Below are 22,173 nucleotides of genomic sequence, written 5' to 3' on the forward strand. Positions count from 1 at the left end.
CCTACTAATGTAAGTAAAGCTGGAGGCTGGAGAGGAAAGGTTCTTGTGTGGGAGTGCCCAATAATAATGATCACAAAGGACTCTAGAGTCCCAAGTTTGTCTTGAGTCATTTCTGGAGCCTGATCTCATACACCTATAGATCTTCCCAACCTCCTATATTGATAAACTCTGTTTTTCACTGATTTGTCAGAGACCAGCTGAAATACTAACTGCATTTGTGCTAATTGTTTACAAAGAAAATAATACTTTGCTGCCATATCATGATCCCTGCCCTATGTATGCCTTGTCCACTCACCTGCCACTGCCACTGTGGACCTCTGGACTGCTCTGGCGCTGAGTGCTCTTAACTGTCCACGCCCCAACTGATAGAGAACAAGGACTTTGGGTTGCTTCCCCCAACTTCACCCTCTTTCAGCACAAAGCAGTTTGGAGATGTTGTTGCCTATTTTCCCATAGAAATGGAAGGTAGAAATTGACTGTGGGGAAATATAACAGTGGTCCATTTCATGCTTTGAATGTAGCTCTTGCTGCTCTGCCACAACAGTTTGTTTTTTTAAGTGGACATTTTTCTTGCTCTTCCTCTCTCCCTGCTCCTTCCTATTCTCTCCCCTCCCTAATATCAGGGGAAACAGGATTAGCTTTATTCCCCATCCCACAGTTATCTGTCCCTGAGCTCACACCCACCATAGGAATGAAGTAATCCTGACTCTGGGGATGGTTCCGGAAGACCTCAGCAAAGACTGTGTCCCAAATTAACAGGTGAATTACAACGCCAACAGAGAACACGTGGAATGTCGCCTTGGAAACACCTCTTTAAAAGCCCCCTCTTCCTGCTGATGGGTAGATTCACGGCCTTTGGGACAGGAGTCCCTGATGCTTCTTCCTTGCTAGCAAAGCAATAAAACTTCTTTTTCGTTTATCTTAAAACTATGTCCTCCTAATTGGATTGCCATCGGGGACAAGGATTGAGCCTTTGGCAACAGTTGTGCACAGAGGTGTTCCACTGTATTGGCCAGGAAATGGTCATGGGTAAGTTTGCATGAGTTCACTACAGACACAATTTTTTTTTTCTCAAATATTTTTGACACTCAGTAAGTTGAGCCCAGGGACATGGCCCCTGTGGATATTGGAGGGCTGACTGTGTCCTGCTGCAGCAACACAAAACAGAACAAGGTAAGGACCAAGATGCTGGCTATTCTCCCCTGCCCCCCATCCTCTTGCCAGCCCCAAAGGAGTCATGGAAGGGATGGGCTGAGGGCACAGGGGCCACTCAGCACAGGTGGACAGCCTCTTCCCAGGGAGGATGCAGGTCATAGCCAAAAGCAAAATATCCAGAGAAGGAGGGGCTGATGGCAAGGTCACCCTCTCACCAGGCCTGGGGTCACCTGAGGAAACGTAGGTGCATTTGAGGAAGTGAGGTGACTCCCCGATTTTCTTATCTGGGTTGTGAGTTTCCGTGTCATCGAGTCCCTGGCATTTCCTGAGTGCAGCTGTGGACATGTCCCTCCTGGGCAGTTGTTGGACAGGACCACTCCTACTCTGGGGCAGGGGTCCCAGGCCTGAGGAGCAACCATGGCACCTGGGGCTGTGGCCAAGGAACACAGCTGCAGCCCAGGACAGCTCAACTGCCCCTCAGCCTGCTTCTTCTCAAAGACTATCTTCAGAGGGTCCCCAATGTGTGAGGCAAGGATTAGGGGTGAATTATAAAGTCTGGGGGCTCAGGACAAGAAAGGACCCTATGAGATCAGCTCAGCAGCCCCCAGCCTCTCATTCCTGCTCACAGGACCAGGGACATCAGTGACCTCCATCACCTCCCCAGGAGACAGGACCTCTGGGTGGGTCACACCCTTCACAAAGCCTCAGCCCCAGTGGGTCCCCAGCTAGAGGTGAGCACTGGAGACTTCTGGGCATAATAGGAGCATAAATAGGAGCAGCACACGGTCCCCAAGCCCAGCGGGCACAGGGCTGCTGGAGAGGCACAGAGCTGAGCCCTAACCCCGCTGTGGGCTCATCCCCACTGACACGGAGCCAGCTCACCAGGCTCAGCTGGGGGACCCAGGCAAACCACACACCCTGTGCAGGCCCCAGGCTCCTCATCTGAAAAACGGGAGATTCAGACCACAATCCTGTACCCCAAATCCTTGGGGCCACGATCAATTCCAAGTTGCAGTGTGGGGTATTTTTTTAATCATTCTTTTTTAGTTATAAATAGACACAATATCGTTATTTCATTTTCATGTGGTGCTGAGGATCGATGGAACCCAGTGCCTCACACATGGTAGGGAAGTGCTCTACCCCAGAGCCACAACCCCAGCCTTCGGGGTCTCTTTAAAAAGTAATAGGACGAGGATGTTATTTATTATGAAACCCCCAGCAGTCATCCTGAGTCAAGCACAGGCACTTCTGTAGAGGATCCATGTGCTGCCCATAGTGAATATCCAGGGATATTCACACTAAATGAGATATGTAAAAATGATGAGAAAATTCGGGCCAGTTCCGGTCAGTTTTGCCTCCGAGTGAATTAGCTGTTTGCGTCTCTGGGCTCAGAGTCTCTGCATGGAAGAATGACAGGTGCAAGTCCCTGAACCTCTAAAGTCTCCCTCCTGGGGTTGGGACAGGGCTGTGCACCTACGTAAGATGTGGTGGGAGAAAGCGGCTTCATAGTTGTCACAGGTAGCGGCCTTTAATCCATAGGCTGGGTGTCCCTGCAGGGTGCTGCCCAGCTTGGTCACAGCCTGGTCACAGCAGCTCTGAGCCAGAGGTTCCACGGATGCGGAGCCAAGGTCAAGGCAACTGAGCAGCCTGCTCACCCCACTGCAGCGCTGAGTGGCTTCTGGGCTGCGGGCTCCGCCTGGCAGGACCCATGGCTCCATGACGCGGTCCAGCAGCTGCCGCCTCCGCTCTTCTCTGAGCTGGAGGGAGGGGCCTCGGGCTGCTGCTCAGGCGCTGGCCACGCCCCAGCCGGCCTCGGGCTTGGATCTGCCAATCAGCCTCCTGCTCAGTCACCGGGTGGGAGGCGAAAGTGAAAGAAAAAGTGGCGCTTTTTCGGGAAAGCCCAGCTCTTCTGGGAACTGCCTCTGGCTGGTGCCTGGCTTGTCCTGGGAGGCGGTGGCTTGGACAGGCCACTGCCTCTGCCTCTGTCCCTGTCCCCAGCTCGCTGTGCAGCACCAGGGACCCTCAGGGAGGTGAGCGCAGAGGTGCGGAGGCCCTTTCCCCCAGACCTGGAGCAGAGGGACCGCAGGCTAGAGCCAGGGCAGGGGCTGGGCTCCTGAAGGAGCAGGTGCCAAGGGTTGGCTCCTGACCCCTGGCTCTGGACAAACAGCTGTCCTCAGGGCGACTGGCTTTGCCTCCCCGCAGCTGGGAACTGTGCAGCTCCGGGCTCCGGGCTCCGCTCCTCTCCTGAGAAACCCGGGGCCGCAGCTTCAGGGCTCCTCTTGGAAGAAGCTGCAGCTGGCTTCGCTCCTGATGCAGCCCCGCGTCCCGTCCTCTGGATTCAGGATTATTTCGTCCTGTTTACTTGAAGAACGACGCAGGCAGGTGTCCTGGCAGTTACTGAGCCAGGCATTTTGCAGAGATTTCAGGGATAAAGAGAGAGCAGCGAGGACAGTCCTGAGACTGCAGAGCTGGAAAGGGACAGGAGGGGCTTTGAACCCACTCCAGCCACCTGTGCCTCTGTAGAGAGGGCGAGCAGCTCCCCTGCAGCCAGGACACCCTGCCGCTCTGAACTAGGTGAGCAGAGAGACCCTTCAATCATGGAGACCAGGAAGACAACTCCATTCTACAAAGGCAGGCTTCCCTCCCGTGCAGGTGGCATGCCCCCTGCCCAGGTGGCTTTCTTTTGAAGTCTTATGAGTGCTTTATTTTATAACCAGAGTCATCTGTTCAAATCCTCTCCTAAAGGCAGGAGACACGGAAGTGGCCGGCTCCCTCTCCATTTTCCTCGTTGTCACCTTCCTTAGAGTCCTTCTTACCTCTCTGCAAGCTTTCCCAGCACTGACTAGTGGCACTGGCGACTGAATTCAGGGGTGCTCTACCACTGAGGTATATCGCTAGCCCTTTTTATTGTGAGACAGGATCTCCCTAAGTTGCAGGGGCTTGCCTGGAACTGGTGATCCTCAGCTTTCTGAGTAGCTGTTTTAGGTGTATGCCACCACACCCTACAGCTTGATATGGGTGGCAATGACTTGAGAGTGTACAGTAGGACCCCATATCCCAGTTTTGCTTTTCATGGTTAAGTGGAAAATTCCAGAAATAATTCACTATATTTAACCCTTGCAGAGTTGTGAGTAGCGTGGTGGAAACTTGTGCTATCCTCCTCTATCCCATTCAGGACATGAATCATCTCTTTGTCAGTGTTTCCACAGTGTGTATGCTACCTTCACATTAGTCACTTAGTATAACAATGTTATAGGTTTGGGTACTAGCCTTGGTCTCAGCATCCCCTGTAGGGGAGAACTGCTGTATCTGCTACTTATCAGTCGCCTTCAGCTCAAAATCCTTCTGCTAAAGTGGCATGTTTTAGGATAGTGTATTTTGTGATCCTCCAATATAGATGTCAAAATTCATTGAACTGAGTACTTCATTGTATATATGATTTTATGTAAAATTTTGAAGTAATGATTCGCAAACATTTAGTACATTGTGTGTCCTGATACAATTTCATTCTGCATAATCTCAAATCCCTCCACACTTGAACTTCATGAGTTTTATGATACATGCAGTAACCTTATTTTCCCCATTTCTAACAGAAGATCAGCCACCTCCTGGGGACGTGGATTTGGTGCCACAGAGACTGCCAGACAACCAGGCAAGGAAAGAATGCAAGGCTGCGGTTGATCTGCCTAGGTAACTGCTAGAGCCCGGTCCCTGGGGAGAGGGTGGCTCTGTGGAAAGCTGCCGGGAGGCTCATGCTTGGGAATCCATGGGCTCTGGAGCACCAGGTGTGAGGGGGGCCTACCCTTCTCCCTGGTGAGTGTGATGCACGTGGAGGTATTTTCTCCTGGGGAAAACATTCTATGGGGTTAATAAGTATTTTGAAGAGCAAGTCAACATTCAGTAAAGGGCGTGGCATCAGGCAATAGGACTTCAAGGGCAGCAAGTGTCCACCCTGGGACTTCACCTCTGTGAGCCCCAGGAAGGCAGGGGCTGAGTCCCAGGACTCAGTCTTTTAGGACTCACATGCCACCAAGGAAACACTTCAGTATTAGCCAGTTCTTGATCGTAAGGCCAGTTCCCCACTGACCAGCACATGTACCACCACCAGCACCATCTGGGCAGCGGCTAGCACTTGCCACCTGGGGGAGGTAGGGAGAGTGTGCAGAGGATCTCAGAGGACCACACTGCAGGCCGAGCCAGTGGACAGGCTGCCTCACACAGGAGGTGCTGGGTTTAATTAAGAGACACTGAAGCCCAGCCCCATGAGCTCTCAACCCCGTCACAACAAAACTGTTCAACTTCCAAGCAGGGGGTTGGAGCTGGTGGGTCTTCGGAGCAACATCTCTATTTGCTCCTTCTCTTTGTCCTTATGTACCTGGAAGAAACAGAGGTCAGGGGTGAATTGTGACATCTGTACAGTTTGGTTCCTCGGCAGGTCACCCTCCTTGCCTGGACCCTGCCCTGCCCCACTGCCAGCCCCTGGGAACCCTCTGCTCAGTTAACTGATTTGCGTCTACCCCCGAGCTGGCCATTGGGCCTATATTCATTCATTTGTTAACACTAAAGGGTTTTCTTGGTGGTGTGCTTGATTTTCAACCTTTGCCACTTGAATTGTGTGTGTGAATGTGTGACTGTGTGTGTGTGTGTGTATGTGCGCGTGCACACAAGTGTGCACATGTGTGTAGAGAGATTATTTTTTTTTTAATCTGAATTGAATTGGCATGTAGCAATACTCAAGAAATTATCATATTTTATATAATTATGAATATTCATACATATTTTTTCTCTTGTAGACTATTAGTCTTAGCCTGATAAGATGATAGTGGTTCTTCATGTTTCCCATATCATCCAAAAGATAAGTAATCTAGAGATGATCTAAGTATTTGGACAGTGCATGGGTCATACAAAAGAACATATTTTATATTTAGAATACATTAACAATTATTTTCCAGTGATACTGACAAGTTTTACAAAGATACACAAATTTCTAAAGACAATATATTTAGCCAATTTAATTAAAATGGACAATTTAGCTTAATAGTCGTACACACTGATATTTTTCATACATGTCAAAACAAGCAACTGGTTAGTTGATGGACTGGTTTCATCCTTAGTACTGTTGGACGTCACAAACAGATAGAAAAGATGACAGTGAAGACCATAATCTGTAACACAAAGGAATTTTGCTGCTGTGATGTTTTATTTGCGTCATGGTAGCTTCAAGGAAGCAGGCCACTTTTATGGAATCACATTTAATACTGTTTGAAAATAAAGCAAAGACCATAGAGTAGAGAGATTATTAAAAGATAAATGCACTGACATAACCATAAACTCGGCCCGGACTCTGCCGCCTGGGCTCCAGGTCCATGTCCCACCCCCCCACCCCCCAGCCGCGAGATCGTCGACTCTGTGGCTACAGCCATGGTGGGGACGTCTGACTTGACCGTGAACAGACTTCTCTCCCTTTTCATTGTTCCATAAACAATACAAAGAAAGAGTTGTTTGTGTGGCATTTGTATTGTCTTGAGGATCATAAGTAATCTAGAGATGACCTAAGTATTTGGACAGTGCATGGGTCATATGCAAGTGCCACCTGTTTTATATAAGGGACAGGAGGATTGGCAGGTTACTTGGGGGGTCCTGGATCCCATGCCCTTTGGCTGTTGAGGCACAGGTGTGCTTCAGTGAGCGGCCTGACATCGATTGCCAGGTGAGGGGGACAGCAGGAGGGACTGAGGTCGGGCAGCTCTGCGCCCTGTCCAGACCCCTCTCTTGACCCCACGTGCCCTTGGGAAGGCTCCCCTTTCCTCTCTGGGCCTCAGGCACCTGCTCTGGAAAGTGCAGACAGCAACTCTGACCCTCTCTGGGCTCCCCAGTCTGGAGTTCAGGCCGGCACACCTGTGTCACCTCCACCCTCCTCCACTCGTCCTGGAGGAAACATGAGGTGGCGCCTGGCAGGAGATCGTGCCCAAGTGGCCGGCTCTGCCCTCACCTGGCCTGCTCTCCCGAAGGCCAAACTCAGCCAGACCAGCAAGACCACCTGGCCCCGTGCCCCGTGAGATGCCAGGGAACCTCTGGCCCATCCCAAATCTCTTCCACGAAGGAGCAGCCCCATCTGCTGAGGGGCCAGGAAGGTGGCCAAGGGTCACGAGACCTTCCAGAACATCAATCATGACTAATACTGACCCTGTCGGTGTGCAGCTTCTCAGAGAGCCAGAGGCTGCCAGAGTGGCCCAGGTCAAGGGTGTCGACGGGCAGGAGGTCCTGTCCAGTCTGGCCCCAGCCCCTCCGCAAGCTCATTGCCCTCTACATGTGGCTCTCACCTGGCCTCCTCTCTCTCCTAGTTACCCCAGCTCCCCGCTCCATTAGTCTCACATTCCTTTCCTCCAGCAACATTCTAGCATCTTCTCTCTGCCCCTCCTCCACTTCGGTGCTCTGGTTCCTTGAAGCACAGCTGGAAATGTCCTCAGGACAGATCTGCCTGTCCCATCTGTGGTTCCCCAGGCGTCCCTCTCACATTTCTTCTCTTCATGGACCTACAGCTTCCTGCACAGGTTGAACCTCTCAGTGACACTCTGGAACTTTCCAGGGGACATTTCAGGGAGATGCCCAGGGGTTCAGAGTTGGGAGGAGCAGAACACCCTGAGCCACAGGGCTGGAATGAGAGCTGAGCTTTTCCTTCTGGAAGGTTGAAGCCCCGTCTTTACTCCCTCATCCACAGGGACCAGGACGAAGCTCTGTGTGAGATGGTGGAACCACTAGATGGAGATCTGGAAGATGATGAAGAGCTGCTTTGGGAATATTTTGGAAAAGATATTTTGAATGAGTTCCCCAAGTGGAGACAGAAACAAGAAGAAGCCATTGAACAGCTCCGCGCCCTAGCAGACAAGGTGGACACCACCCACAAGATAACCAGCAAGGTCAACATAGTGGCCACCTCTGCTGCCATCCTGTCTGGGCTCCTGAGCCTTGCGGGGATTGCCCTCGCCCCAGTAACCGCAGGAGGAAGCCTGGGGCTTACAGCTGCTAGCCAAACTTTGGGGGCAGCAGCTGGAATCACTGGTGCTGTGACCCACCTGATAGAACATTCCCTCAATAAAAAGGTCAAAGCCCATGCCCACCGCCTGCAGCCCGCCAGGGAGCCAGAGCTGGAGCAGGTGGATGGCGAGGAATCGGCCGGTCTCCCAGCTCTTACTGAGATCATCTCCAAGGTCGGAGAAACCATCCGCGTTCTCAGGAGGAACAAGCAAGCCTACCAGGCCGCCAGAGCCAAGCCAAGGTTGGCCAGGGCTGCCAAGGATCTTATAAAAGGTGGCCGAGTGTCAACCCGAACCAGCAGGCATGTGCAAAGGGCCTTCGAGGGCACGCCACTGGCAATGACAAAAACGTCTCTCTTGAAGGGAGGTGGAGCGGCCGCCCTCTTCCTTCTCTGGGATTTATACAATTTCTCCGAGGAGTGGAAGAAACTGAAGGATGGAGACAGGGCACAGCTGGCAGAGGATCTAAGGAACTGGGCCCAGGAGCTGGAAGAGGAGGTGATAAGATACAGCCACTGCTTTGAGCAGCTGCGGCAGGTGAGCTCAGGATTTTGGAAGGGTGAGGAGGGGCATCGACCTAAATCCATGGAAACCCAGGTTGGGCAGAAAGGCTTAAGGGACAACCTGTGTAGTAGTGATGTTTGGCCTGAGGACATAGCATATGGTGGCCCTAAGGTCCAAACAGTATCAAGTAACCCTGGAGATGAGGCAGTCCTGCGCAGACCTCGTCACCTGTCACTTCTCCCTGAGACTCCTGAACCCCGTGCCAGGAAGAGGGTCTTCCTGACTCTGCAGAGGAAGTCATGAGCCATAGGGAGTTCTCTGGGCTGAGTTATCTCCCCCTCAAATTATTCATCAAAAGCCTAAGCCCAGTACATCTTGATGGGGGAGGAGGGGGCTTGGGGAGGTGACAAGGGTTGGGTGCAGACCTAAGGACAGGCCCTAATCTGATGGGGTCAGTATCAATATAAGAGGAGGAAGAAACTAGAGAGAGTCCTCTCTGCCCTCCAAGCACTGTTAAACCAGGATGTAAAGAAAAGACCACCGACTCCAATTGAAATCAAATTAAAGCAAGCTTGTAATTCCGACCGACCGGGCTGCCTCTCCTGAAACCCGTGGGAACCGAAGCCAGCCCCGCAGCTCTCTAGGCTTTATAGCACAGAAATTTGCAGAAAGTGGGGGGCATCTTGAGAACTTACAGATAACAGAATTTTGACAAGAATAACACAAAGGCAGGTAGTAGCTTAATGGTCCAGCACTTAGGGGGTAAATTTAGATCCCAACTTCAGAATTTATGAGGTGCCACTAGAGTTTCAGAGAGGGTTGCTAACTGGTCAGGGAGAGCCAGGCACGGGTGAGTCCAAGGCACGGGCAGGCATTCCAAGCAAGTGTAGAAATCGCAGTAATTTATAGTAAAGCCAAGATTAGCTTTTCTTGCCTTTGTGGAAAGATGGCTCCTAATCTTAAGAGGGAATTAGGCTGGGTTTATCAGCACCACACGGAAGCCACCTGCCAACCAGAAAGAAGAAAGCCCCTGTTGGGAGCCCAGTGGGCCAGCACCTGACCTGGCCAGCACCTTGACCTGGCCAGCACCCTAACCTGGGTAGCACCCTGACCAGGGCCAGCACCCTGCTGTGGGCCAGTGCCCTGACCTGGGCAGCACACTAACCTGGGCAGCACCCTGACCTGGGCAGCACCCTGACCAGGGCCAGCACCTTGACCTGGCCAGCACACTAACCTGGGCAGCACCCTAACCTGACCAGCACACTGACCTGGGCCAGTGCCCTGACCTGACCAGCACCTTGACCTGGCCAGCACCCTAACCTGGGCAGCACCCTGACCTGGGCCAGTGCCCTGACCTGACCAGCACCTTGACCTAGCCAGCACCCTAACCTGGGCAGCACCCTGACCTGGCCAGCACCTTGACCTAGTCAGCACACCTACCTGACCAGCACCCTGACCTAGCCAGCACCCTAACCTGGGCAGCACCCTGACCTGGGCCAGAGGCCTCTGGAACTCTGGGAACTACATGTCAGCTGTATGAACCACTCTCTCTGTGGCCTTCCGTCATGGCAGCCGTGACCAGCCTGACGGGGTGACGTGGTTGGCCAGTGTCCTCCTCTGCTCCAGCTGCTCTAACAGTGTATGTAGACCAGGTGATTTGTGAACAACAGAAATGTGTCCTTCCCAGTTCTGGAGGCTGCACGGCCAAGGTCCAGGTGCCTGCAGAGGCAGGCTTGGTGCTGGGGAGGGCTCCCTCTGCGTCACAGAAGGCCTCTCCTTGTCCTTCCTCACCTGGACGGAGGGGCAAGCAGGTCCCCCAGGTCCTCTCATAGGAGCCAGTCCCACAGGGGAGGCCCTGCCCTCATGGCCTGTCACCATCCCAAGGCCCCGCCTCCTAGGGCCAACACTTGGGGGTAGGGGTTGACCTGTGAATTTTGGGGAACACAAATATTCAGGCCCTAGCACCAGGTTCCCAAAGATTTTCTTTGTTTCTTCTGATCCACCCCCACCCTGTCTCTCTTTCTCTCTTTCCTTCTCTCTCTGGGGACGGAGCCCAGGGGCACTTTTATCCTGAGGTAGACCCCAGTCCTTTTCATTTTTTTATTTTGAGCCAGGGTATCACTAACTGATCAGGCTAGCCGTGACCTTGGGATGTCCTGCCTCAGCCTGCCCCATAGCTAGGATTATAGGAGTGGTCAGTGCATTTAGCTCTTTTCATTTTTAAAGTTCAACAATATGTAATAATGGTACTCTGTTTTATTTTCCACAGAAAATCTATTTTCGTTCTGTGTTGTTTTGTTTTGTCTTGTTTTGTTTTGTTTGTTTTTTCTTCTGGAAATTATTGAACTCTTGAAAAGAAGAACAGAACAAAATCTTTTATCTTGGGAAAGGGACAGAGACTTAAACTCAGCCTCCAACCAAGGCGCAGGAAAGCAGGATCCCCGGGCACAGGTTCCAGGGCCAAGGGAAGCAAAGCCGTGACCCTAGTTACCCCTGAGTGCCACTGTTTGGAACAGTGCTGCCCCCCTCACAGCACAGCGAAGGTCACGGGGAGCGGAGACCCAGGTGGAGAGGAGCTTGGGGGCCCCGGCAGGAGGCACAGCTGAAACTCCAGACCAACACTGGACAACACCAAGAACCCGGCCCTGCCTTCATTAGAAGCACATCAAACTGCAAATCTCTGTCTTCTGGTTGAGTCAGGCCGGGATTTCCGTCCCCCAAGTGCCACCTCCCTCCTGCTCCAGCCTAAGAATAAAGAGCCTCCCTCCGGTGTCCTCTGCAGGGTCTGATTCTTCTGATGGGAGCACAAGTGACAAGTTAGCTCTCCCAGGTGGCCTGCCCCACAGGGTCCCTGCTGGCTCAGAGCCAGGTTCGCACACAGTGGGATGTCCCTGTCCCTGGAACCTGCCACCAGATCACTTTGTAGGAAGGAAGGGGGCCCAGGAGCCCTCTGTGTCCCCCACAACCAAAATCCTCCCATGTCCTCAGGACTGCTCAAGTCCCCCTGTCTGTCCCGTCCAGTCACCCAAAGATGACTTTGCTTTCCTGTGCTTTAGCTGCTGTTTTGAGAGTCAGACATGAAATTTATATGTGATTTTTTCTTTAAAGAAAAGAAAGAGGAAGCCACACTGGCCAAAGGTGCCAGCAGTTGCTATTCTTGCATGGAATTTCCTTCTGTGCTTTTCTTGCTTTGGGTTTTGAAGTGCTGGCTTTGCAAGACCCTCCCTGCAGGCCGCGTGATTGGCGTTTCTCTCTATTCCCAGGCCCCTCATTTGTCTACAGAGCTGTCACTTATCATCCTGCTGCTTTCACGAAGCAGAAACATCTAATATTCCTCGCCTCCATTGGTTTTCATAGGCAGTTTTTCCCACATCTTTTTGGGTGCGCTATCTGTACATAATGACGGACTTGTTACTCATCCGTTCATGCACATAGTACAACAGGACTATTTGGCCAATGATCACTCCCCCGCCCTTCCCCCTCCTTCCCCACTCCCAACCCTGGTCCCTCTCCTCCACTGGTCTCCCTTTGATTTTCATGAGATTTCCCCCCCACACACCCCTTTCTTTTCCTATTTCCTCTCTAAAAACTTCCACACAGGAGAGAAAGCATACAACACTTGACCTTCTCAGTGTGGCTTATTTCACTTAACATAACGTTCTCAAGTTCCTTCCATTTTCCAGAAAATGACAGAATTTCATTTTTCTCTATGGCCCCATTCTGTATATACTCCACATTTTCTGTATCCATTCTTCTGATGATGGACACCGAGGCTGGTTCCATAGTTTGGCTACTGTGAATTGAGCTGCTATGAACATGGGTGTGCATGCTGATAGCATGATAGCATTAATCCTTCAAACAAATACCGGGAGAGGGGAGGGGAGGGGGGAGGGGGGATAGTAGAGGATAGGAAAGGCAGCAGAATACAACAGACACCAGAATGGCAATATGTAAATCAATGGTTATGCAACTGATGTGATTCTGCAATCTGTATATGGGGTAAAAATGGGAGCTCATATCCCACTTGAATCAAAGTGTGAAATATGATATATCAAGAACTATGTAATGTTTTGAACAACCTACAATAAAAATTAAAAAAAAAAAACAAAACAAATACCGATGGGTGGTAGAGCTGGGCTATATGGTGGTTCAAGGCCTCATAGAGTTTAATATGTTGCAAAGTATTCACTTGAGGGGCTGGTTTTGTGGCTTAGTGGTAGAGCGCTCACCTGCACAAGGGAGGCACTGGGTTCAATCCTCAGCACCACATAAAAATAAAATAAAGGTATTGTGTCTGCCTACAATGAAAAAAGTATTTTTAAAAATATACTCTTGGAGCTGGGGATATGGCTCAAGTGGTAGTGCTTTCACCTGGCATGCCTGAGGCACTGGGTTCCATCCTCAGCACCACATAAAAATAAGATGTTTAAAATATATATATATATATATATATATATATATATATATATATATATATATATACTCTTGACTACATAAAATATTTTTCTTTTTCTTTTTGCATTACTGGGGATTAAACCTGGCCTTGCTTTTACATGCTCCTTGAGGGCTCTACTTCTGAGCTGCATCTCCAACCCCACTCCTATTTTTGACACAGGGTCTTGTTAAGTTGCCAAGGCTGGCCTGATAACTTGAGATCCTCCTGGCTCAGCCTCCCAAGAAGTTGGGATTGCTGGTGTGCACCCCCACACCTGGCTATGTATGCTTTTTTAATTAGGGAAAGATTAGACATTGATGTGTTAAGTGTCCAAAACCAACTGAAAATGGCTTACACAGCAAAAGGAATTAATTGGCACACAGTTTACAATCATAGGGATACCATGGACTCACATGTGTTGTTGTGGTGTAAACTAAGCAATTCGTACTAATCATTCGTACACAGGGTCCTCCAAATGTGATACCTAAGATAAAGGACAACAGCGTCCAAGGGTCCAGGAGGGGTGGTTCCCCCCACACACATTGTGTCATAAGAAATCGAGTGAGATTTTTGAGTACAGGGACAGCCAGGCACTTTAAGACCTGTGGGCATGGCCCAGTGAAACTTGTGACCTGGGGATTTATTTTATGTTTTTTGGTTCTGCCAATTAAACCCAGGGGTGCCTCACCACTGAGCTGCGTCCCCAGCCCTATTCATTTATTTATTTATTCATTCACTGAAGTTGGGAGCTTGTTTATTTTGTGTAATGGCTCGAGGTGGGGGATAACCCAGAGAATGGTGGTTCCAGAGCCATCTGTGATCCTTTCTTGCTGGGTCTCACTTCTGGGTTCTGGTTTCCTCATCCATAAAATAGGTGTCACCTGAACAAAGTCCAGGGCTCCATTTGGACTAGCAGGTGGAGGGCCACTCTCAGGAACAGGTCGGTGTATCCTTGAGAGAAATTGAGTGCTTGCTGAGGGAATTTAAATCCTTCCTGGGGCAGCATCAGAGGAGCAGGGAGAGCTCCTGCTTCCCTCCACCTGCTTCTCCCAGTGGAAAGCCCTTGGCCTCGCAGGACCCTCAACCCCTGACAGCTCTTCACCCCACAACCCAGCAGGTCCCGGGTCCCCTACTCCGCCTTCACCCCAAGACACTCAGCCCCCTCCTAGCCACCTGGGTCCCCTGAATAGTCCCACTCACCTCCTTAGGTCTCCACAACAGTGAAATCCTCACACTCCTGCCAGGAGAAACCCACCATCCACCCATGTCCTGTAGGCCACCCAGCCCCCGCCACTTCCCCACTTCCTCTGGGTCTGGTGAGCCCCTTCTGAAGTGACGCAGGCTCATCACTGTGCTGTCAAGCCAGGCAGAACCCTCCGGTCCCTTCTGAGGTGAGATCTGTACAGAGGGCAGGAGGTGCGCAGTGTCCACTGTGGGAGGCCAACCTTACACGTGACTGAGTTGCACTCCCTGGCTGGGTGCTGAGGCTCTCAGTCACAGAAATGTGGCACCCTTCTTGGGTGAGAGGGTCGATGTCTTGAGCATGTGTGTCTTGCTACAGCCCCCCTGGGTGAAGCTCTGCTCACCTGTTCCTTTGTAATATAACCCCTTGCCCTGTTTAGGATAGAATCTTCCATGGAAGTGCCTTGTGTGTCCCCTCCTCTGACTGTGCCCTTGGGTGTGGCCTACCCAGGTGTCAGTCAACCTGCTGACAGTGGACATCATGAAGATAGACTCAGCCCCCTGAAACCTGACCCCTGGCCTCATTTGAATAGCTTCCCTCAATAAAAGGGGTATCTGTAAAATTATAGATGTTGAAGTCATAATCCGTTATTCCCTTTTTAAGCCCAGTGAAACTGGCTTGCTGGCTATTTACAATCAAAAAGTTGGAGACCAAAGTCAAGGAAGTAAAAGGGCCAAGGAAAAAGCATCCCCCATTTTGACCCTTACCATCTAAAGGTCAGCCAGGACCCAGAGAATGACAGGACCCCTCCCTGGGCCCTGCAACTCTAGTGAGTCACCGGATCTACTGAGGGAGATGGGGAGCACCCTAGAGAACAGGAAGCCAACCAGTGCACATTCTGCAAAGTGGAGGGTCATTGGAGATGAAAATGTCTCTGATGCTTCCAAGAGAAGCCTCATATGTTCAGCAGGACCCTGACTTATCCTGGCAAGTGGCAGGATACAGGAGAGCTAAAGGAGCCAGGAGGCTTCACACATGTCCCAAGGGTGATCTCTGAGGAATCTCAAGTGACTCCCAAGAGTAGACAGGAACAAGGTCAATTTTGACCAACTGGTCTTAAACACCTGGCAGGAGAGTAGAGCCTAAGAACAGTCCTACGTGGACATTATAAAGAAAAATCAATTAGTTTTTTGTGTAAGTTTAGATGTACATTTTTGTCAGCTCTACCACAAACAAGTAAAGACGAAGGAAGGGATGTTGTATAGGAGTGTCCAATAATGACGATCACAGAGAACTCTAGGGTCCCAAGTTTTTCCTGAGTCAATTGGAGCCTGACCTCTTACACCTATAAATCTTTCCAACCTCCTATATTGATAAACTCTGTTTTTCACTGATATGTGCTCATAGTTTTCAGAAACCAGCTGAAATATTAATTGCTTCTGTGCTAATTGTTTACAAAGAAAGTAATATTTTGCTGCCTCGTTTATTGCTGCCTTGTTTATTGCTGCCTTATCATGATCCCTGCCCTATGTATGCCTTGCCCACTCATCTGTCACCTGCCACTGTGGACCTCTGGACTGCTCTGGCGCTGAGTGCACTTAACTGTCCACACCCCAACTGATAGAGAACAAGGACTTTGGGTTGCTAACCCCAACTTCACCCTCTTTCAGCACAAAGAAATTTGGAGATGTTGCCGTCTATTTTGCATAGAAATGGAAGGTAGAAATTGACTGTGTGGAAATATAACAGTGGTTCATTTTATGCTTTGAATGTAGCCCTTGCTGCTCTGCCACAACAGCTTGTTTTTTTAAGTGGACATTCCAGGGCTGGGAAGACATGAATTGGAACAGGATGGATACTGGGGTCTCTGCTGTCCATGAAGCTCACCTGCAGGGGGAGTATAAAAAGGGTGGGAGAGGGACCTAGCATAGGCCCTGGTCCCTGCACCTGGAGCTGCCTGATACTCTGTAGACTCGCCCTGGAATCTCTGAGCATGTCAGGAGCACCCAGACACTCTAGGTGTGACCACGTCACCCTGAGTCCAGAGCACGCACATGTACACAGAGGTCCCCGTATGCAGGCTGTGGCCACGGGCACATTATTTTCATGAAATAATACCTATGCCTTTATCTCCAGCTGGCAGGACTGGGGATCTGAGTTGGGTTCACAAGAGCTAGCAACAACCTTAACCTAAGAAAATAGAAGAAAAAAAAAAAAAAAAAAACTCCTGCATCACACAGAAATACCTTTTGAGGGTATCAGGGATGGCTCTGTGACTTTAAGGGTCCACTGGAAACAGAGCATGTACTTGGATTCTCTTTATTTTTATGGGGGTGGGGGAACACATGAAAGGAGGTTGGATGGAATGTTCTTCATCAAATAAGGCCAGGGTACCAGATTTCAGGGGGTTACCCAGGCAGGACTTGAAGCTGGTCCCTTGCAGAGCAAGATTAAAGGCCACTTGTCTTGCACAGCTTTTTTGTGTGTGCTAGACTGGGACCCCCATCACTCCAGTGGGGAGAGCAAGCTCAGCTCAGGGGCAACAGGTGGCTGCCACCTGCCCTCGTTATATACGGCACATGTTGGTAATTTTCATTCTGCGCCATTTCCTCTTGGGACCACTAAGACCCACTACACTGATTTCACAATGCACTAAAGGGTTGTGACCTGGGCAGTATAAAAACCAAGCTGGGCAGGCACAATGGCACATGCCTGTAATCCCAGCAAGCTCTGGAGGCTGAGGCATGAGGATGGGAGTTCAAACCCAACCTCAGCAACTTAGTGAGGCCTTAAGGAACTTAGTGAGACCCTGTGTCAAAATAAAAGGTAAGAAGGGCTGGGGATGGCTCAGTGGTTAAGCACCTGTGGATTTAATCCCTGGAACAAAAAGACTAACAATAAAATATGAAAAACAAAACCAAACCAAGGTAGATCAAGAGCCTTCCAAGAAATGCCCATTTTTCCTTACACCAGGCCAAGATGAGCTTGTTACTTGGGACGTGCTCACTGAACTGCTAACTAAATTTGCCTCTTGCATGTCCTTTACCTGCATTCCAGCCCCTGCCCTTGTCCTCCCCATGCATGGCCAGGCTCAAGGGCCACAAGGAGTGTTCTGCCAAACTCAAATTTTTCTTCATAAGTAGAAGAGAGATGTGGGCTTCTGAGACGTGCTGTGGGGGAGGGGAACTGCTTCACACCTGGGCTCCAACCCCAGCCTGCCTGGTCTCAGACACTGTGACCTTGGGTGATCCCTGAGCCCAGGAGTCTCAACCTTGGTAGCGATAGACTGGGCGAAAGCTCCCTGACTCATGGAAGGGGACTTGGGACCCAAGAGATGAGGTGTGCAATGTCCCCAGCACAGGACTCCACAAGGAATGCTCTACATGTGACGGCTCCCAGCCCTCCAAACCTGAGAGGACAAGCACCATTTGTCACTTGAGGTGGGAGCAGTGTCAAGAGTCTCTCCAGCCTCCCGTGACAGTCAAGTCCTGTGCTTGTGCATCCACACACAGGGAAGACTGGTGTGCCATGGTCAAGGTCACACACTTGATCTTTACAGACAGAGGGGAGTAGGTGAGGGCCAGGACTTGCTGTGGGACAAGGGTCTGGACAGCCAGGCCTGGAATTCAGAGCCCTGGGGCCGGCTCACTGCTACTCTCCCCTATTAACTGTTGCTCCCGGGCTCTGCCCCAAAGTCCAACATGAAAGGGGACAAAACTAACATGTAAGGTTGTGATTGTCTAAGTAAGTTGCAGAAGGTTTGTGGAAGGTAAATCTCAAAAAGTTTGTATTTGTGTTTAAATTGGCTATAATTAGCACAGTCATTAAAGTTATTTGAATTTTAATGTACAGATAGGAAACAAAGTCTGACACTCAGATCTGCTCTTATATAAACAAAATTTCTTGTATTTGTTTATTTTATTACTTGTGAAACTAAGTATTAAAGGAATTAGGGTTTGTTCCTGTTTTAAAGTCTTAAATGATTACTTTGTAACTGGTCAAACCATAAATTGTTACTTAAATTAAAACAATATTGTTAACACCTGAAATATATGTGACTGGCTATAGGTAGGCATCTGAGAATGTTACCTCTCTAAGCCTTGTCTACGTGTTATATAAAAGTTTATAAAATGAAAGTTTCTGTATGTTTGCCAGCTAGATAACCAATAAGTGCTCTCTTTTATACATTTATACTTATCTGGCATAGAAGGGCCACACTGTCATTTAAAAACCTGTCTTATATTTGTTTGCTTTGAGTAAGCCAATTTCTGGTCATTAACACTGTTTCCTAAATGTATAAGAGATTTAAGGCTACCCTTTGATTTTTGTTAACACATGCAGGCCTGTGATTATTGTTACTATACACTTTGGATTCTAAATTGGACTTTAAAAGTTAAACTTAGATAAATGAAAAGCTTAGGAGAGCACTTTGCCAAGTTGGTATTATCCAAACTAAAATGATTTCTGTAGCACAAGTCTTAGAATTGTATAGAAATATCAAATTTGGTTGGTATTTATTCATATCATTTGATATCAGTTTTACAGATGGATAAAGTAAGCTGTTGTCAATAAGTTATATGTACAACTTTGTGTTATTCTTCACAATGAAACTGGGATTTAAATGCATTTTGGGATGTTAATAATAAGGAGATCCTGATCTATTTAAAGGTAACACCGTAAAAACATGGAAGCATTCTCAAACCTTTTCCACAGAAAGAAAGGTGAAAGCTTGCTTAGCCTCTCTTTGATTCCATTCCACTTTTTTTCAAGAGCCCCATCTCACCTGAGATAAGTCTCTGCCTCCCACCTTGCTCCATGTTAGAATGGCTCCAAAATAGAATAGACTTCAGATTTAAAGTTGTGTTCAAAAGACTGATTTTTGTTATAAAGAGTACTGTGATCTCAAACAGGGAATATAATATGTAACTAAGTAAAAGTTCAGATAATAAAAGTCATTTTTCTTGGTTCACAGTTAATACATAAACTAAATATGTTTTTGCTCTTTTAATTTCATTTTATTTTTCCTTGTAAACTTTATAACTATTGCCTGTTAATGTTTCACAGAGGTACTACTCCAAACACACACACACCACTACCACCACCACCAACAACAACAACCAGGGTTAATTTGAGATAATAAGCCATCACCTACAGGACAGACAGTATATAATGCTGACTTCCAGTACTAATACTGACCCAAATTAAATGAAAGGGGTATCTGTAAAATTATAGATGTTGAAGCTATAATGTGTTATTCCCTCTTTAAGCTTAGTGAAAGTGGCTTGCTGGGTATTTACAATCAAAAACTTGGAGACCAAAGTCAAGGAAGTAAAGGGGCCAAGGAAAAAGCAGACAACATTTTGGCCCTTAACCTCTAAGGACAACCGGGACCCAGAGAACAACAGGACTCCTCTCTGGGCCTGTGAGTCACCGGATCTGCTGATTAGGGAGATGGAGAGCACCCTAGAGAACAGGAAGCCAACCAGTGCACATTCTGCAAAGTGGAGGGTCATTGGAGATGACAATGTCTCTGATGCTTCCAAGAGAAGCCACGTGTGTTCAGCAGGACCCTGATTCATCCTGGCAAGTGGCACCACAGATAGAGGAAAGCTAAAAGAGCCTGGAGGTTTCACACATGTCCCCAAGGGTGATCTCTGAGGAATCTCAGGTCTCTCTGAAGAGTAGATAGAAACAAGGTCAGCTTTGCTCTTAAACACATGGCAAGAGAGTATACCCTAAAAGGACAGCCCTACATGGACATTTAAAAGCAAAAACAATGGGCTTTCTTAATGTACTTAAGATGTACACTTGTGTCAGCCTTACCTAAAATAAGTAAAGCTGGGGGCTGTCAAGGAAGCATCTGGTGTGGCAGTACCTAATGATAATGATCACAAAGGACTCTGGAGTCATGTTTTTCCTGAGTCAATTGGAGCATGATGTCATACACCTATAAATCTTCCTCACCTCCTGTATTGACAAACTGTTTTTCACTGATAAGATTGAGTCACGGTCCTCATGGTTTTCAGAGACCAGCTGAAATACTAATTGCTTTTGAGCTAATTATTTACAAAAAAAAGTAATGTTTTGCTCTCTTTATTATTGTCTTAGCATGATCCCTGCCCTATGTGTGCCTTGTCAGTCACCTGCCATCTGCCGTTCTGGACCTCTGAGCTGCTCTGATGCTGAAAGACCTTAACTGTCCATGCCCCACCTGATAGAGAACAAGGACTTTGGATCACTTCCCTCAACTTCATCCCCTTCAGCAGGAAGCAGCTTGGAGATGTCGTAGCCCATTTTTCATAGAAATAGAAGGTATAAATTAACCGTGGGGAATTGTAACAGGGTCCACTCTATGCTGTGAACGTAGCCCTTGCGGCTCTGCCACTGCAACTTGTTTTTTTAAGTGGACATTTTTCTTGCTCTTCCTCTCTCCCTCCACTCCCTAATCTCTCCCTCTCCCTAGTCTCAGGAGAAACAGGATTACCTTTCTTTCCCATCCTGGACAGTTATCTGTCCCTGAGTTCATACCCACCATGAGAATGAAGTCATCCAGCCTCTAGGGACGGTACAGGAGACCTCAGCAATGACTATGTCCCAAATTAACAGGTGAATTACAACGCCAACAGAAAACTCGCGGAGTGTCGCCTTTGAGTCAACCTTTAAAAGCCCCCTCTTCTTCGTGATGGGTAGAACCACAGCCTTTGGGACAGGAGTCCCCCGTGTTTCTCCTTTGTTAGCAAGGCAATAAACCTTCTTTTTCCTTTATCTCAAAACAGTGTCCTCATTATTATACTGGCATGGGGGCAAGGACTGAGCTTTTAGCAACAATTGTACACAGACGTGTTAAATTCTATCTTTTGGGAAAGGTCAGATGTAATCTTTTAAAAATATTTTTGTCTCTCAGTAGGATGAGCCCAGGGACATGGCCCCTGTGGACATAGAGGGCTGACTGTGTCCTGCTGCAGCAACACAAAACAGAACAAGGTAAGGACCAAGATGCTGGCTATTCTCCCCTGCCCCCCATCCTCTTGCCAGCCCCAAAGGAGTCATGGAAGGGATGGGCTGAGGGCACAGGGGCCACTCAGCACAGGTGGACAGCCTCTTCCCAGGGAGGATGCAGGTCATAGCCAAAAGCAAAATATCCAGGGAAGGAGGACTGATGGCAAGGTCGCCCTCTCACCAGGCCTGGGGTCACCTGAGGAAACGTAGGTGCATTTGAGGAAGTGAGGTGACTCCCCACTTTTCTTCTCTGGGTTGTGAGTTTCCGTGTCACCGAGTCCCTGGCATTTCCTGAGTGCAGCTGTGGACATGTCCCTCCTGGGCAGTTGTTGGACAGGACCACTCCTACTCTGGGGCAGGGGTCCCAGGCCTGAGGAGCAACCATGGCACCTGGGGCTGTGGCCAAGGAACACAGCTGCAGCCCAGGACAGCTCAACTGCCCCTCAGCCTGCTTCTTCTCAAACACTGTCTTCAGAGGGTCCCCAATGTGTGAGGCAAGGATTAGGGGTGAATTATAAAGTCTGGGGGCTCAGGACAAGAAAGGACCCTATGAGATCAGCTCAGCAGCCCCCAGCCTCTCATTCCTGCTCACAGGACCAGGGACATCAGTGACCTCCATCACCTCCCTAGGAGACAGGACCTCTGGGTGGGTCACACCCTTCACAAAGCCTCAGCCCCAGTGGGTCCCCAGCTAGAGGTGAGCACTGGAGACTTCTGGGCATAATAGGAGCATAAATAGGAGCAGCACACGGTCCCCAAGCCCAGCAGGCACAGGGCTGCTGGAGAGGCACAGAGCTGAGCCCTAACCCCGCTGTGGGCTCATCCCCACTGACACGGAGCCAGCTCACCAGGCTCAGCTG

The 22,173-nt window shown here is 49.3% G+C and overlaps 1 protein-coding gene across 1 annotated transcript; it reads left to right on the forward strand.

The window, feature by feature from the left end:
* The first annotated feature begins 3,023 nt into the window (after positions 1–3,023).
* LOC143397205 (apolipoprotein L6) lies at positions 3,024–12,559 on the forward strand. Its single transcript, XM_076853270.1, has 4 exons — positions 3,024–3,185; positions 4,749–4,845; positions 7,877–8,729; positions 10,966–12,559. Exons 3-4 carry the CDS (start codon positions 7,902–7,904, stop codon positions 11,047–11,049), a joined length of 912 nt encoding a protein of 303 aa, XP_076709385.1. The 5' UTR covers positions 3,024–3,185; positions 4,749–4,845; positions 7,877–7,901; the 3' UTR covers positions 11,050–12,559.
* Positions 12,560–22,173: the final 9,614 nt, after the last annotated feature.

The sequence above is a fragment of the Callospermophilus lateralis genome, chromosome 4 (genome assembly GCF_048772815.1).
Source record: "Callospermophilus lateralis isolate mCalLat2 chromosome 4, mCalLat2.hap1, whole genome shotgun sequence".
NCBI classification, from domain to species: domain Eukaryota; kingdom Metazoa; phylum Chordata; class Mammalia; order Rodentia; family Sciuridae; genus Callospermophilus; species Callospermophilus lateralis.

Bases quoted from the DNA above. Each gene is read 5' to 3' on its own strand.
- LOC143397205 (XM_076853270.1), top strand. From the start codon at position 7,902: ATGGTGGAACCACTAGATGGAGATCTGGAAGATGATGAAGAGCTGCTT. The intron at 8,730-10,965 runs GTGAGCTCAGGA...TATTTTCCACAG, and splicing joins GCTTTGAGCAGCTGCGGCAG to AAAATCTATTTTCGTTCTGT.